Below are 17283 nucleotides of genomic sequence, written 5' to 3' on the forward strand. Positions count from 1 at the left end.
AAGCACATACTAAGATTTCCTCTTGTCCAAAAGTTAAATTCAAACATAATTTGATTTATTTTAATTGGATAACGTTTGGGGTCGGACAATCCACAGGATTTGTTCAGAATGAGTCGTTCAGCTAATGCATACTGCCCAGTTTAGATTGGGTATTGGGCTAACGCCCGGCCCACAATTCAAGCCCATACCCATAGAGTCAAGAAACAGAGTCAGAGATTATGCTTTGCTTGTAGTGGCAGTGCCAAAGCAAGAACTCCCCTTGTACAGGATATCATTATTCATAGGATATCATTATTCACAGAATATGATGAAATAGGCCTCCAGTAGAGAGGTTACAACAGCTACCCTATTATTCACAAAGTAATAGGCCTCTATTCCAATAGAAACCCTGTTTAAAACCAATAACTAATTGCGGAGTGGCAAGTAAATAGATCATCTCCAAATTCAAAAACCCACCCCAAGTACATAAATTCACATACATGAAAGAGAAGATCATTCACTATCCTTCCAAACTTCACGGAGGAGTTGATATCTGACAACTTTTCGACCACCCTTCCACTTCAGCATTGAGTTGGCTGTCAATGAACGTGGAGAAAATTGGGCATTGTCTATGATTGAAGTCATTGGTGAATCCAACACATCAAGCTCATCATCACTAGTATATGATCTCCTAAGCACTGATGACCCACTCCTCAAGAGAGTTGGACTTCCTAACTCTCCTAGAATGCCTATTAGCAAAGCAGGTGGAGGTGGTGAATAGACTGTAGGATTTGCAATGCATGGAAAACTTGATACAGAGTCTGTTTCAGCTTCCAAACTCTCCTAAATAAAGAAACAAGTGAAATAGATTAATGTGAAATTGAAACCCACAAAGCTAAGGGCTTACACCCTGAGTTCCATGATTCTTGTTACCGGAGATAGCCAGTTAGAGTAATAAAACAATCAATCATACCAAAACAGTCCCACACCTTTCAAACAGGAATGCAGCACAGTAAATAAGCCTAATAATTATTTGCAAACCTATTAGAGGGCCTTTTGGTTACCTCATAATCAAGAGCCTCAAAAACTGCTTCAGGAATTGGGTCTGGACAAAACTCATCTGGAACAAAATTGTAAAGAACCCTCTTGATCAATGGTGCACCCAATGCAGGGCATACCTACAAACAATCAATGAAACAGTGTTTATACAAAATAGCATTACCGGATAAAGATAGAAGAATTAGTAGAATTGACGTTGATATATATATATATATATCTGCATGATCGAGAGGGGCCGGGGGGAAGGGGGGGAGGGTGGTGGTGGAGTTATAAGTGAGAGTATCTACATCCCAGTATTTACCTCTTTTCTGGTAGATCTATCTGCAAGCATTTCAAATGGAAGCATCATGAGATCACTCAAAGCATTAAGAAGGCGGAAAGCTTTAAAGGATGATTCGCACTCCAGTCCCTTGTGATCATTGAGTTCATTGTTATCACCAGGAGCGTCACTATCATCGATATCAAATAGATCAGTAAGCCATCTGGACCAGCTTCCAATCTGGGGATATGAAGACAAGCACAGTCCTTCCATTAATGGAATGCTAGATTACCATTTCTTCATAAATAAGAGAAAATACATGACTAATTTTTGTTATGATGATTGGGGAAGGAAAAGTTAAGCAAGCAGCTTCCAAGTGAACTCTTGAATAATAATACCAAAAGAACCTCACACAACAAGGTATCCACACTCACCACATTTTTTAGCTGTGCACCAGCCCCAAAGCTTGATTTTCCAGCTGGAATGGGGAGAACCTTTGAATCACTTATGGGGTCAGACACAGGATCTGTGGGCATCTCTTCAGCATTTTCACGAAGAATAGCATTGAACATAGCCACATCCAATCTACCCACCAACTGCTCCATTATCTAAACACCATAGATTAACATTTTATAAGCTACAAAAAATATTGAGGGCAGTAGCAAAATCATGTGGCAGATCTTTAAATGACTTTTGGAAACATGATGCAATGGGAACAGCTCACTCTCATGTAATATTGGACTTTGAACAGGAGTTGGAGGCATAAGAAAAAAGCTGGATAGATGAATAAGAGTATGTTTTCCTTTAAAAACGAGTGGTGTAGCTCTGGCTACATATAGCATTTGCACTGAATGTTGAGCTCCACCAATGTACAATATTATTATGGTAAAATTTTGGGTTTCTATTTCACCATACAAGAAGGTTTCTAGGTTAAGTGAAAAGCTCAATAATGTACTGCACATTGAGGAAGGGATGATGATGCATAAACATACTAAACGAGCCAGCAGCGGCAAGCAGCCACACTCATGTCCTCCAGCTCGAGCAGGACAAAGCCTTTCACAGGCATCTTTGAAAGCCTTCTTCCACAGCTCAATAGAAAAATTACCCTGCTCATGATCACCCAAACCATGCTTCCTTCCATAGGCTTTCCTTGAGCTTGATCCCTTTGCAGCTGCAGACTGCATATGTGGAGTCATATTCTGGAAAGGGGTGAAAATGATACAATATCAGACATGAGTAGGAAGGACTTTCAGATCTAGGCTACATTCCTGTAGATAGAGCTCGGTAGTGAAAGAATGAAAACAGATGATGAAGAATGAAGATAATGAAGAAAACTGAAAACCATATAGTTTTACCTGCCACCATACAGACTCAACAATTCGGGAGAAGATCCAACCTTCAAACTTTTCCAAAGCAACCATAAATATCTGAGGATCCTCCCAATTATCAAAACTTTCATGACTGTTCACCTCATCTGAACACAGTTTACCACTGTTTATTTTAGTGCATGGTCCAGCAGAAAGCTGTAGTTTCCCTAAGGTCTGACTGACAATAGCTCTCAACACAATGGAATTCGACAACCAGAAAGTCAACCTGTTTATGGGCAACAAAACATACAGTAAAATGTCAAACTAAAAGTACTTCTACATCCTGGAAGATGTTTAGAAAGCGTATCAAATGATTTGGACCATTAAGGGAAATGAGGTGACAAAAAGATCTATGGCCCTCGGAGACAATTTTATGGTGCATCCTGATCCTATGTATGTGCCATTAGAATCACGAAACAGACAGACAATTATCCCTGGGGTCAAATATTGCTAGGGCTTCTGGTTACTCTGATTTGCAAATATGGCCATCATTTGGTCTATGATAAGAACACGACTAGTAAATTTAGTGGTGAATTCACCTTCCATTTATTTAGCTTTAGATACCTTGGAACATCATTTCCACATGCTTTAGAAACCAAAATTAATCCAGTAATAGCAGCTCTTGTTGCATTGGCCTTCTTAGCTGGAGAGCTCGTTTTGCAAGCGTGAAAATAAAATCTAGAAAGTCGCCGGGCAGGAGCATGAATCTTATTTGTGGAACTCCCATGCTCAGCAACAACTGAGTAAAGGCCAACCTCAACAGCAGCAGCTTCTCTCAACTCATCCTTAAGCAATTCAATTGTAGACTCCAACTCAACTTTGCCATCAGAAGAGCTGGATGTTGTTTTTTCACTTTCACTTGTTGCACTAATCATACCACTGACATGAGCATCTTCAGGAATCTCAGCTTCCTTTGACTTTTTGATAAACTCATTCTTTCTTAACTGTCTATTGTTCTCAGCTGAGACAAGAGGTAACTGCAAAGACTTCAGATGCTTCAATTCATTACTTTTAACCTTACTTCCCTGCACTCCAACATTTTTCCTACTGAATGCAAAAGTTTCACTCTTTAAAGTGACTTGCTCTCTGGTAGCTTCGTCTGAAAATCTAGAAGCTAATTTGCCATCAAAAGAATATTCTTTCAACTTCAGGAGATGATCATCCTCTTGAGAGGCTTGCGAATCTGCATAGTTTGCAAATATTGAGTTTGTGTCCTCCTGAATAGAGGTACTTGAGGATGTACCTTCAGAAGCATGGCTATTGACAATATTTCCTTTGATAAATTCTTGAGCACTATCTTGCATTTTGGCACTGCTGTTAGAAAGACTTTCATGAATTCTGTTGGCCTTAATACTATAGTTACCAGACTCTTGATGGTTATCTTGATTTCCAAAGGATGAAGAAGATGATTGAACAGAGTGAGTGAGAGACTTCTTCAGAATTGAGCTCTCCCTTGGAATGTTAGGCAAAGAAGCAATATCATTTGCAGGGCCTATTGACGACAATTGAGATGAACTTCCATTTTGATGTTTGAATGCTTTAGCCACTGGATTTACCCCTGTGCTTGCAGGTGCTGCTATTGACTGTACAGTAGGCTCCCCATAAATCCTTTTGGTGCTATCAGTTTTTGATTCTAATCCATTCTGCAGTAAATTATATATGGCTGTTAAACAATCCAAAAACTACACAAATGAATTTGCTCATATAGAGAGGCGAAACCCAGCAGATCAAACACAGTTAGGGTCTTCCTAAGAGATTGTTGCAGTGTACTAAATGAAATGCAATAACTGTCCACCATTATTAAGTAGTTTTCTTTGAGCATACATATGCAAATGAGTATGGAAAAGATGATGCTAGTACATATGCTTGCGTGATTTGGGTTCTCAGAATTTGTATTTGAAGATCTCAAGTTCAGCTAGGCAGTTTGTTCATTTGCAACCATGGACAGTTAGATTAAATTTCATAAACCTAATTCTACATAATAAATAAGATGTAAAGATTTTTAAACTGGAGAAAGCATGAATAAAAAATAATCATATCCTGTGATACCAATCACAGAGTAAGGAAGTTTCACATATCATTTTCACAATTATAAGAGCAGAAAAGCAAAATAAATAAATTAGAGGGACATAATTTAAAATTAGCATCACATACCTTTTCACGGCTAGGAGATGAACTGAATGTTGTCTCAAAAGCAGAGGAAGCTACATTACGTGATGAATGTGAGGAAACATCATCATCAACATCATCATCAGTAAAAGAGGCAATCTCATCATTCCCTTCATTCATAGACTCTGCAACAGATTCAGTTCCTTCGGTGTCCAGCGACACTTGTTTGGACAAGCTGCCCTTTGGTGACAAACTAGGGCCGTCTTTACCACATTGTTGAATATTAACATAAAGAACCGGTTGAGCTGCACTCTTAAAACTTCTCTTCCAGTTCAGGGGAGTGCTTACATTTGCGGTTTCCATGATGATCCCATAGTCTGCAAGATTTATTACACCTGACCCCAAGAGTTGACCTTTCACTCCCTTGTCCTTCCGAGCTTCATACAAGTAATATTCTAAGTTGTTCTTCTGGTAAGTTTCACGGGTGGTGCTTTTTCTTGATTTCTCCCTGTATAAAGTGACTGGAAGCCTGAAAGACTCGCCACATTGGATCTTCCCATCTCCAACATCATAAGTGAAGGACCCAGATACTTGATCACCATTTTCCCATTGAAGCAACACAGACTGAACAGATCTCAAAGCCTGAGATGAGGGCCATGGTTTAATTTCCTGCACATGGATAAGGTAATCCACCTGAACCACTCCGGCCTTCCGGCTCTTTGTTCTTATCCCAAGTACCATTGTTACGAGAAGTGCCGGGATAGCTCTTGATGGGTAGGACCAATTACAATGCTTCTACATTCATGAAACCTTATAACAAACATACACTTCACAAAATCAGATAAAACGAGAAAAACAAAAGAAAGCAAGACAAAATTTTACAAATTCTCAACATTGTGAATTTAATTTAAGCTAAGAATCTAAGATGCAATCCACGGTGTGACCGTGATGAGTTTCGGTGAACAATAAACAATGGAAATTGAATTTTTTACTAAAAAAGACAAATGAGTACAAAAAAGAACGTGAGGAGATTTCTACATCCAAAATAAAATACTAAAATGGTGTTGGGTATCACCCACCCCACTCATTCAGCTCCTTTATTATAAACAAATGGAGACAAAAACTCTGATATACAAGAAAAAAATCTGAAACAGACAAAAAGGATGATAACAGACTTAATAAAGAAACAACAAAATGACTTTTTATCCAAACAATCATACAGATCGGAATGCAAGTAAGATTGAATAGTAGCTAGAAAGCCTGGGATCAATGAAAGCGAATTGGAAGCGCAATTTCAATTGAGCTTCGAAAGAATCGAAGAAATGCGAGTACACTTACCAATTGGAGAGCGAGAGAGAGAGAGAGAGAGAGAGAGAGAGAATGAAGAAATGCGCGGGACTGTGTTGCTGTGCCTGTGACCACTGCTTTGGAGGCTCAGAGCGAGCGAAGGCTTTCTTAGGCTTTTCAATTTCTATTTTCTACGTTGCGTCAAAAGGTGAAAGATTGAAAATGCGTATGACGGTGTGAGTGTGATACGGAAGAGGAAAGAGAAGGTAGTTAGAAAGGATAGAAGACGATTGCCGCGTACTGCGGGAACGAAGTCTTTCCGAACTCAGATGGGCCCGTTTGTATTCTAGTATTGGGTTATGTATCTTATCAGTTATCAATCACTCAAGTAGTTGGGCCTCTGTGAGCCCAACAACTTTACAAGAATAGTTAGAGAATAAGTAGGTGATGATTACTCTCATTTTATATCTCAAATTTCAATCACAAATGAAAGTGTCAGTGTAACTGCTAGTGTTTTAATTGTCGTAAATAAATGCAATAAAGTTAGTTTATATATGAATCTATAAAATAGTGCCACATCATTTAAAATCTAAATTTGAAACAGTCCTTTCTCTATATTTTTCTTTAATTTGAGAATAATTTAGGAAAAAAAGGTCAGATTTAAGGAAATGCTCTCTAATGCTAAAGTTGAACTTTTCCTTATATGTTTTTTTTGTTTGGGTTTTTTGTCTAAAATATGACTATTGAAGGTTTAAGGAGAGTTTGAGAAGCCTTATCTATTTAATTTGATTTGGAAAAAGTTTTGGAGAAATCTAACATTTGGGGAGATTTTAGAAATGGTTAAAGCTCTGTTTTATATCATTAAATTTGGAAAAAAGTTTAGGAAAGTACCGGAAATGCTCTAACTATACTCCTCTAAATAAAAGTTGTATATAAAACGAAGGCTGCGTTGTGTTTTCACTATTAATTTCTTGATTAGTTCCACATCACGCTGCATGATCACTTACCTTACCCCACAAGTTAGGTCATAGTTGTGAGTCTTGTAACCCTAAACCTCACTTTGCCGTGAGATCTACATCAAATTCTCCAAATATCTAATTGGTTTAAAAGATTGCATCTTTTTTTTTTTTTCGTACATATTGTTCAAAATTTTCATCAATTTCCAAATATCAAACTAGTACAGAAATCGCACATTTTTAACATCCCCTCTATCTAATAATATAATTAGTTTGAAAGTTGCATCTTCTGTTTCTTAACTGGTTTTGGTGGTCAATTCATGTAAAAGAAGAAGTATTTGTACAACTTGGTAAGGATTTGCATCCTTTTTTCTTTCCCTGATACATAAGTCCGTTCTTGTTTGGTTTCCTTATAGTGTCATCATTATTCTTGTTATGCTTTTTTGTAAATATAATTTATTAACTTAATTCTGGTTTCCCTTCTTGTTATTCTTGCAGTCCTTACTCTTTCTATGTTTTGCTCTTTTAATTTTGTTTTTTGGTTTGTTTTGGTGGTCAATTCATGTATTAGAAGAAGTATAAGTACAACTTGGAAAAGAGACGCCGGCGAAAAAGAAAAAGAAATAACAAGTTGGGAAAGAAAGGGAAAAATAAGGGTGCGTACAAGTTGGTGGCCGGACAGGATAAGTGAGCTGCCAGATGACGTTGTTGTTAGTATATTGTCTCTCTTGCCACTAAAGGAAGCAGCAGCTACTAGTATCCTTTCTAGGCGATGGCACTATGTGTGGTTGTCTACCATGACTCTCAACTTTGATGCTAGATTTGATGTTGCTTATACTTATCAGGGCTTCAGTCGACTCACACCAGAACTAAAAAACCAGGAAATTCGTAGATACGTCAATTGGGTAAATCGTGTGGTTGAACAGCATACAGGCACAACCATCCAACGATTCAGGGCTTGCTTTGGTGTAGATTGTGGTTTTAAAAGCTCCATTGATAAGTGGATTCAATAAAACATGCTAAATAGACTTAATGGTCCTTGTGGTTATTGTTGCGTGTACACTAAATTGTTTCCTTGGTGATGCAGGTGCAGGTGGCTAATCTAGCATTCAAGAAAAGAGAAGTAGAGAAGCTTGCCAAATGCCCCCATAATTACCTCAAGGTAGTAGAAATAGTAGGGTACCGTGCTCGTACAAGCGTCGTTCAACATGTCATGTTCCTAATAAAGAGTATTGCTGCACTGGAGAAAATTGTTATTGATCCTATCCGGCGTTGGCTTTGGTATAGTGGAAGAAGGGATAGGGGAATTGTAGAAGCCAAACATGAAGTGGAAGTAAGAGACCATGCTATGCAACACCTTAAAGAAAAAGTGCCTTCAACTATTGAATTTGTATGCCTGTAGTATGTTATTCATGTTTAATGGTGTGAGCAAACAAACTCAATTTCAGACATTGTTCTTGATTTATTAAAATGGGGCATCAAAGATGAAGGATTAAACCTAAATATATTGGTTTATTAAATTATCTCAAATAGAATTCATTCCTAAATCAATGGGGGTACACACATTTTTTGTAATTGTTTTTCCTGTCAGACATGCTAAACGTCCTCTGGATCAAAACTAGAAGATATAACTGGATAAAAAGCCAGAGTAAGCAGAAAAATCCAATACAAGCTTAACCTACACACCAGAAAAATCCTTTATTACACCAAGTGATAAATATTTTAGCCAATACAAAAATACAGAAGGGTTCACCAGAAACCAGATCGGGCCACAATCAGGTGGTCTTGCAAGAAAATAACAACAAACAGATTCCAAAATACCCAAGTTGAAGTTACTTGTATTTTGTTTTTCTGCCTTTGTTTCTTATTTTTAGCAGTCAAGTGAAGAAAATTAATGCAGAACAAATGCAAGAAGCGACCAGAGAGAAACACTTAAGCAGCTGCCTCCAGCAATTCCCTGTCTGCACGCTCCCTGATCCTCCTCTCAAGCTCTGGCCTGAAATGCCGTATTAGGCCTTGCACGGGCCATGCAGCAGCATCTCCCAAAGCACAGATTGTGTGCCCCTCAATCTGCTTGGTCACCTCCTGAAGCATGTCAATCTCTTCCAACTTTGCATTCCCAACTTTCATTCTTTCCATGATCATCCAAAGCCATCCTGTCCCTTCCCTACATGGCGTGCACTGCCCGCAACTCTCATGCTTGTAGAAGTAAGAAAGCCTTGCAATTGCATCCACAACGTCAGTTGATTTATCCATCACAATAACAGCTGCAGTCCCCAATCCTGATTGGACAGCCTTGAGTGCATCAAAATCCATCAGCACATCATTACACACATCCTTGGGAAGCAGTGGAACAGATGAACCACCTGGAATTACTGCAAGTAAGTTGTCCCATCCACCCCTCACACCTCCACAGTGTCTCTCTAGTAACTCTTTCAAGGGTATACTCATCTCCTCTTCAACAGTGCAAGGCTTGTTCACATGCCCTGAGATGCAAAACAATTTTGTTCCTGCATTGTTCTTTCTCCCAAAACTGGAAAACCACTCTGGTCCACGCCTTAAAATGGTGGGAGAAACAGCTACCGTTTCCACATTTGTAACAGTGGTGGGGCAGCCATATAACCCTGCATTAGCAGGGAAAGGAGGCTTCAATCTTGGCTTCCCCTGTTTTCCTTCAAGGCTCTCCAGAAGCGCTGTTTCTTCACCGCAAATATAAGCACCAGCACCATAGTGGATATGAACATCAAAATCATAACCAGATCCACATGCATTCTTTCCCAGTAATCCAGCTTCATAAGCTTCTCTTCTTGCCTTTTCAAGGTTCAACCGTTCATTCACATATTCACCTCTAATATATATGTAAGCAGCACTAGCCCTCATCCCTACACCAGCAATCAGGCAACCCTCCAAAAGTTTGTGTGGATCATGGCGCATAATTTCTCTGTCCTTACAGGTTCCAGGTTCACTTTCATCCGCATTGACAACAAGATAGGAAGGACGGCCATCTGATACTTTCGGCATAAAAGACCATTTGAGACCAGATGGGAAACCAGCACCACCACGTCCACGGAGGCCAGACTTCTTCATTTCATTGACAATCCAATCGGTACCTTTGAGAACTAAATCTTTGGTTCTGTACCAGTCACCTCGTTTCATGGCACCTTTGAGAAATGGGTCGTGCATACCATACACATTGGTAAAAATTCGGTCTTCATCTTTCAAGCCACCAAAATGGGTTTTCTCTGGAGGTGGGGGAGGAGGGGGAGGTTGAGGAGTAGTAGAAGCCTTAGCAGCCTGGATTTTCTCTGGAGATGGGGTAGGTGGTGGAGTAGAAGCAGATGGTGGTGTACCCTGAGTGCTGAATAATCTAGACCCTAGGCCCAACTTCTCACCATGTTGCCGAGCTAAAGCTGTCCTCTGCAGAGAAAGAATACCCTTGATGGGTGCCTATAAAATTGCATTTAATTACAACAAGAAGTCATCAGTTGATTTTCCCAAAGCGAACTATATGTCTATAACTGTATTCTTCAGAGTTTACAATAAAAATAAACTGCAGTTGACATGAAACAAACTTCCCAAGAACATGCATGAAAAAATCCAACGTCAAAATACAGAACAGAAACAATGATGAAACATTGGAGTTTTAAAAAAATGGGGCATATGCACGACATTTATTTTCTTATAGATTCTTTATTTCATGAAGAAGGCAATGCGAGCACATGCACTAGAAGATTGAAATACGGCTTGAACAGCTTCACTGCTTCAATGCATCATTTCTAAATTATAGAACTATTTCTGTGTTCTTTTTTATCCCTGCACAAATCTAACATGGTTTTGAGCTGGAATATAGTTTCCAACAAAACTGAACCTGAACACAAATTGGATTAAAACACTTTTTACCCGGAAAGAAACTTTATTTGCACACAAAATTGGGATTTTAAATATATGATTCCTGTAATCCAAAAATCCTAAGGCAATTCCCCCCTCAATTCAAAGCAGTTTTTGGCCGAATTAAAACTGGAACAAGGGTGATGGTATAGAAGATGTTGACTGAAAAACTCCTAATAAATTTGGAACCTCAGGCCAAAACCTTTATCCAACTAAGCCTAATAAAAAGAATCGGCTTAGATACGGAGAGCTCAATTAAATTCAAACTAACCCATTCACAATTAAATTCTCTCCCTTTCCAGCTACTTTCCTCAATTTTCTCAGCAACCAAACGGATATAAAACAAGAAAAACCACAGTAGATCTACTCAAACACACAACATTTCTCAATCACCTTATATATTCTCAATTTGAAAAAATAAAAATAAAAAACTTATTATACAGAGTAAACATGAATTTGAACTTCAATCAGAGCGAAACCCTAAGGCAATGAATGATATGCCTCAAAAATAAAATTCAGCAAAATGAGGACGAATAGAGATGTTGGTTGCGTACCATGGAAAGAGCTGTGGCAGACGACCCGCGATGCGTCGCCGAATCAGGTAATCAACGAGAACGAGATTGAGAAATTGTGCAGGTGGGATTGGGAGAGAGTTGCTCTGTACTTTCGCAAACTTTGATTAAAATGCAAAATGGACCATCCGATTGTAATGATCAAAATTAGATGTTGATGTTGGCAACACCCGGCTGAGATTGAGTGAGTGTTTGTGATGAGCTTACATAACACGTAGAGATGCTGTGATGTTTCGTTTCGGTCCACGGATTAACGGTTATGATTTGGACCTACTTCTGCGTCTTTTGAATTTTTGCAACTGGATTGGGCTTTCCATTTTAGAGGAATTATGGGCCTACTCGTTTACATATGAGTTTCGTCTGGCAAAAAAATCGGGCTTAAGGATCCACATTAATTGGAGCAAGCCTGGGCCTTATGTTAGAATTCATATGTACAATCCAAGCTGAGATCCAAGATTACCACTAGGTTCTTCTATTTGCACCCACAGATTTGATCAATGCACTTAACACCTAAAAGATGTTCTGGAATTTCCAACGTCACCCCTGACTGCACTTAAAATTATAATAACTTTCATAGCCACGGTTTGCTTACTCAATTTTTTGTTAATTCTTAATGCATCTATGTACAGAGTTGGAATTCTTGGAATTGTTTTGAGTGTTAGGTGAATATTGAAACCCGCATTATTACTTTCTCAGTGAGAAAAATTTGTCAGAGTCTTCATTTTGAACACTAATTTGATAATCACCTAAAAAAAATTAATATGAGAAATAAGCGGACTTATAGTATTGGTATTTGGTGTCACAACTATAAGTTGAACAATCAATCTTTTACTGGCCATAAATTGAACTAGCCAATAATATATAGCAATTATTTAGCCTTTGTAGCATAGTGGTAGTGCGTTCGCTTCGTAAGCAAAAGGTCGCGAGTTCGATCCTCGCCAACGGCTCCTGTCAAAAGAAAGGAGAAAGCATATGTTAAACCTTTTTCGCTTAATTAGATAACTAATTAATGAAATATAAGTGGAGCTAAGAGGCAGGCCACCAAAGTTTGTGACTTTATGTGTGGATAGGTGGGGATTTCTGCAGAACAAGTAAGCTAGCTAGCAACCACATTGCCTGTAAAATTTAAGTGTTATTTGGTGGCTTATATCATGAAAAATATTATTCATTATACACAATCCTTTGTATAATTGTATTGTATTGTGAGTCTGTGACTCCAAGAGCCAATGAGATGCAGGCCAAATCCGGCTGTAGATAATTAAGTTGAACTATTTTAATCAGATACACCAAAATGGGTGAATGATCAGTTTCAATTTTATTAATTGGATATAAATAGCGATTTTAATTCCATCACAAGGAATGCTCTTTCCTTCTTAGTCAACCATAATAATTATTTATTACGATGATATTGATTTTATAATGATTTTTCAGTGTTAAAACACATAGAAAACACTGGTATTTAGCCTACTAATTATTTATATAATTGTTTATTTCAATCTTATATGATATGGTCACAAATGGTTCTATACTATTATTGTTTTTAAAATGTAATAAGGTAGTGTACATAATGTGCTACATGAGTTGAGAAAAATGGTTGGAAAATATAAATACGAGAAATAATATTTTCCCGCCGATCACTTTTCTCATATAATTCCATGTTGAAAGTTCATAAAATTTGGGATTTGTTTTAGTGTCTGTATCAAGTATCAACACTCATTAATTAAAAGATTAATCAAATCAAATCGGATAGTTTCCAACTTTCCATAGAATATACGCATGGATTATTTGGAATGTGGAAAATATTTTCCTTAAAAGTAATTGAAACACAACAGATCCAACCCATAAATTCTAGTAATCGTGCCACTAATATCGTCCCAAAAAATGGGAGTGATTAAAGCCCAATCGAAACGACAGAAACAAGAAAGATTTGGAGGATATGGATTTAGTAGGTACACTTCCACACCCAATTAGTTGGAAGTTTGGAACTTGGAAGAAAGAACCAAAAAAAAAAGACAAGTTGTTTGACAATCTGATTCGACCAGGTCAACGTCAAATATGTTGTGTTGATTTGCTCACCTCACTTGTACAGTGGTACACACCCGCACGTAGACAGACACATGTCTTCTCCGTCCCCAACACAAAACAATTTATACAAAGTAAGCTTCAGCTTCTCTCTGACGCCAAAACCCCAACAACACAGTGAATAACAAGTAAACACAAAGCCAGCTACTACGACTACGAAGCTCTTCTTCAGAGGTTTCGCTCTCGCCAAAACGAAACGTTTCCTGGAAATGACGGTGTTCGGAAGAAACTCGGGCGGCGCGGGGTACGTGGCCGCCAAGGCGCACGTGTTTCCTTTCAACTACGAGGCGGAGGTTTCGCAGCGCCTCGTGGACGCTGCGCACGACGATGATTTGAAATCGGCGTGCGAGTGTTTGGCCGATCCTTTTGTCGACGTAAACTTCGTCGGAACGGTGTGCTTGAGGACCAAGAAGACGGAGATTGTGACGCGAGGCGAGTCGGCTCACCAGGTTCGCGTCGAGGACGAGGAGTTCAAGACGCAGGTCACTGCTCTGTTTCTCGCCGCTCTCTCCGGAGATTTGACGCTTGTCAGGAAGCTCCTGGTAACGTACTAATCCATGTTTTTTGAAAAAAATTTATTTGAGCCGTTTAAAAAAAATAATAATAATAATTTCTTTGCCTGACTCTTCGTTTTTTATAATTGTGATGTTTGTTTATCGGGAATATATGAGAAAATGGATGTGAAATTGCATCATCATGCTTGTTTTGTATAGACATTATGCTCTTATCTAAATTTACAACAGATATGCAAGATTATTATTATAATTATTATTGTTATTATTTTGAAATCATTGTCTACTGTAACTGACATGAGGTTCAGGAAAATCAAGCATTTTTGAGGTGTGAGCCTGTGATGAATGGTATATAATTATATCATAATGATTTATTTATTTATTTTTACAAATTTGAATTCAGTTGCATCTATACTATTGATGTCCTATTATATATTCGAAATCAATATTTGAATTTTGTAATTCAAAGTGGAGTAGTTGGTAACTTGGTATCACTAATTTTTTGATTTTGCTGTGCCAGAGTTATGGAGCCAATGTGAATCAAAAGCTGTTCCGAGGCTATGCGACGACAGCAGCAGTAAGAGAGGGCCACTTGCAGATATTGGAGGTGCTTATAAATGGCGGGGCATCTCAGCAGGCGTGCGAGGAGGCTTTGCTGGAGGCAAGCTACTTGGGCCGGGTTAGGCTTGCTGAGATGCTCATGGGGTCGGACTTGATCCGACCTCAAGCTGCTGTACATGCTCTTGTATCTGCTTGCTGCAGAGGGTTTGTCGATGTAGTTGACACACTCATCAAGGTAATTTTTATTCCCAGAGTTATGACTATGTGGTACTACTGTTAATCAATGTCATGATCGGTAGCCTGATTTCGAATCCATTATGCTTCAATTGACCTCAGTCTAGAGATTTCTAAAAACTGAATTATAAACAATGTTACCATCACCAAAATGTATACTTTTTAATTGCTTGAACATATAATTTTGCTTGATGACAGTGATGCTCTTGATTGGTGGCAGTGTGGAGTGGATGTTGATGCAACTAACCGGACGCTGCTTCAATCTTCTAAGCCATCACTATATACCAGTGTTCACTGTAATGCGCTTGTTGCTGCCATAGTTAGCCGGCAGATTTCGGTTGTCAGACACCTCTTGCAGGTTAGCATTCTCACCCCTGACCCCTCAATTAGTACTATCAGGTCTATTAATCCGAAGAAAAAACTTGGAGAAGAGGCTGTGTGTGCAGTTATGATCTAATGTTATTTACCTTTTGAAACAAAATAACAGGCTGGAGCCAGAACAGATATCAAAGTGAGTATGGGAGGTTGGTCATGGGATGTAAGTACAGGAGAAGAATTTCGGGTGGGTGCAGGACTAGCTGAGGCTTACAATGTGGCCTGGTGTGCTGTGGAGTACTTTGAAGCCAGCGGAGCTATTTTGCGCATGCTCCTGGAACATCTGTCTCCTAACATTCCTCACTTTGGGAGGACTCTCATCCACCATGCCATCTTATGCAACAATGAAAGAGCAGTATATGTGTTGTTAAATTGTGGCGCGGATGTTGAAGTTCCAATTAAGACGACATCTTCAAAAACTGACTTCCCCATCCACTTTGCTTCAAGGCTTGGATTAACCACGGTTCTTCAACGATTGATTAATGCTGGCTGCAATGTCAATTCTCAAACAGAATATGGAGAAACTGCACTAATGATCTGTGCTAGATATAAACACCAGGAATGCCTCAAAATTCTTGCTTCAGATGGTGCAGATTTTGGCCTGGTCAATTCTGCTGGTCAGAGTGCAAGCTCAATTGCAGAGTCAGCTCGGTGGTCTCTTGGCTTTCGACAATTAGTTTTAGACCTGATTCGAGCTGGCAAGGTTGTTCAGTCAAGCAATAGAGCAATATTTTCTCCTCTAATGTTCGTGACTCAAGCAAATGATGTTGAGGCTTTGAAGAAACTGATTGAGGAAGCAGACATTGATGTTGATGAACAAGATGAAAATGGATACTCAGCTGCCATGATAGCAGCCGGGCATGGTTACCTGGAAGCTTTCAAATTGCTTATCTATGCTGGGGCTGATGTGAGGCTACAGAACAAACATGGTCAGACTGCAATGGAACTATTAGATATAAATCAATATGGGGAAGAATTTGAAAAATTAGTGCTTAAACATGCACTTGAAAAGGGATCTAATAGTTCTGTTGGGTTTTATGCTCTACATCTTGCAGCACAACATGGAGACTTAGACTTTGTTCATACATTGATGAGTAGGGGTTATGATGTTAATGCCTATGATGCTGATGGAAATACTCCATTGATGTTAGCAGCAAGAGGAGGCCATGCTAAGCTGTGTGATCTTTTGATTTCTTTAGGTGCTAGATGTGACATTGTGAATGCAAGACATGAGACGGCACTCTTGCTTGCAAGGAAGAATGGAATTGAAAATGATGCAGAGAATGTGATATTGGAAGAGCTTGCACGAAAACTTGTGTTGGGTGGGACTCATGTAAAGAAGCACACAAAGTGCGGTAGAGGATCGCCCCATAGAAAAGTTCTGAGAATGGTGGGGGCTGCTGGGGTTTTGCAGTGGGGGAAGTCAAGTAAGAGAAATGTCATCTGCAGGAAGGCTGAGGTTGGGCCTAGTGATTCGTTCCGATGGAATCGTCGGAGGAAATTTGATACCGATGAACCCGGAATGTTCCATGTGGTGACTACAAAGAACAAGGAGCTGCATTTTGTGTGTGAAGGTGGGATTGAAATGGCCCAGTTATGGGTAAGAGGCATCAAGCTTGTGACAATGAAAGCTATCTTTGGCATAAATGAGTGAAGTTGTGCGTGAGAGTTTTGTTCAATTGAAGCAGCTTTTGGGGATTGATTAATCTCATCATTGTACTCTTTGTAGTATTCTTATCCTTTTGCATTGTAGATTTTACTCTCATAATTATAAATTAAGGAGTTCCCTGAACTAGAAATTCTTTGTAATTAAGTAGCAACGTTCCCTCAGAGGTCGTCAAATCAATGAATAAGTAGTTTACTGATATTCATTTGATATCATGGGTTTTTTTTTGGTCGAATGATTATCATGGGTTGGTATATGGATATATCCCCAAAGTCCCACAGATATATCCCCAAAGTCCCACATCGACTAGATGGCTTTGTCAATTTAAGTGTAGGGTTAAATACAAAAATGATTTACAAATTTTATATTGATTCTTA

General features: G+C 38.9%; 3 protein-coding genes and 1 non-coding gene across 4 annotated transcripts; 2 read left to right on the forward strand and 2 right to left on the reverse strand.

The window, feature by feature from the left end:
* Nucleotides 1-191: 191 nt before the first annotated feature.
* On the reverse strand, nt 192-6289 carry LOC147294761 (uncharacterized). The gene is made up of 9 exons (XM_086230773.1): nt 6112-6289; nt 4819-5583; nt 3229-4307; nt 2653-2890; nt 2290-2496; nt 1732-1905; nt 1340-1537; nt 1044-1157; nt 192-822 (listed from the first exon to the last, which is right to left on the reverse strand). The coding sequence occupies exons 2-9, from the start codon at nt 5512-5514 to the stop codon at nt 493-495; spliced, it is 3036 nt and encodes a 1011-aa protein (XP_086086899.1). The 5' UTR covers nt 5515-5583; nt 6112-6289; the 3' UTR covers nt 192-492.
* A 2406-nt stretch (nt 6290-8695) lies between these two features.
* On the reverse strand, nt 8696-11618 carry CI51 (51 kDa subunit of complex I). Its single transcript, XM_086234064.1, has 2 exons — nt 11459-11618; nt 8696-10463 (listed from the first exon to the last, which is right to left on the reverse strand). Exons 1-2 carry the CDS (start codon nt 11459-11461, stop codon nt 8949-8951), a joined length of 1518 nt encoding a protein of 505 aa, XP_086090190.1. The 5' UTR covers nt 11462-11618; the 3' UTR covers nt 8696-8948.
* Nucleotides 11619-12351: 733 nt separating this feature from the next.
* Nucleotides 12352-12423, forward strand: TRNAT-CGU (transfer RNA threonine (anticodon CGU)). The gene has a single exon. It is a non-coding gene; the product is annotated as a tRNA-Thr (tRNA).
* A 1344-nt stretch (nt 12424-13767) lies between these two features.
* LOC147294764 (uncharacterized) lies at nt 13768-16894 on the forward strand. The gene is made up of 4 exons (XM_086234166.1): nt 13768-14100; nt 14591-14866; nt 15086-15223; nt 15353-16894. The coding sequence occupies exons 1-4, from the start codon at nt 13768-13770 to the stop codon at nt 16892-16894; spliced, it is 2289 nt and encodes a 762-aa protein (XP_086090292.1).
* The last annotated feature ends 389 nt before the right edge of the window (nt 16895-17283 follow it).

The sequence above is a fragment of the Dryas octopetala genome, chromosome 2 (genome assembly GCF_963921425.1).
Source record: "Dryas octopetala chromosome 2, drDryOcto1.1, whole genome shotgun sequence".
NCBI lineage: Eukaryota > Viridiplantae > Streptophyta > Magnoliopsida > Rosales > Rosaceae > Dryas > Dryas octopetala.

Bases quoted from the DNA above. Each gene is read 5' to 3' on its own strand.
- LOC147294761 (XM_086230773.1), bottom strand. From the start codon at position 5,514: ATGGTACTTGGGATAAGAACAAAGAGCCGGAAGGCCGGAGTGGTTCAG. The intron at 2,497-2,652 runs GTAAAACTATAT...ACCCCTTTCCAG, and splicing joins TTGAGTCTGTATGGTGGCAG to AATATGACTCCACATATGCA. The intron at 1,538-1,731 runs GTGAGTGTGGAT...TCATATCCCCAG, and splicing joins GTGCACAGCTAAAAAATGTG to ATTGGAAGCTGGTCCAGATG.
- LOC147294764 (XM_086234166.1), top strand. From the start codon at position 13,768: ATGACGGTGTTCGGAAGAAACTCGGGCGGCGCGGGGTACGTGGCCGCC. The intron at 14,101-14,590 runs GTAACGTACTAA...TTGCTGTGCCAG, and splicing joins CGCTTGTCAGGAAGCTCCTG to AGTTATGGAGCCAATGTGAA. The intron at 14,867-15,085 runs GTAATTTTTATT...GATTGGTGGCAG, and splicing joins TAGTTGACACACTCATCAAG to TGTGGAGTGGATGTTGATGC.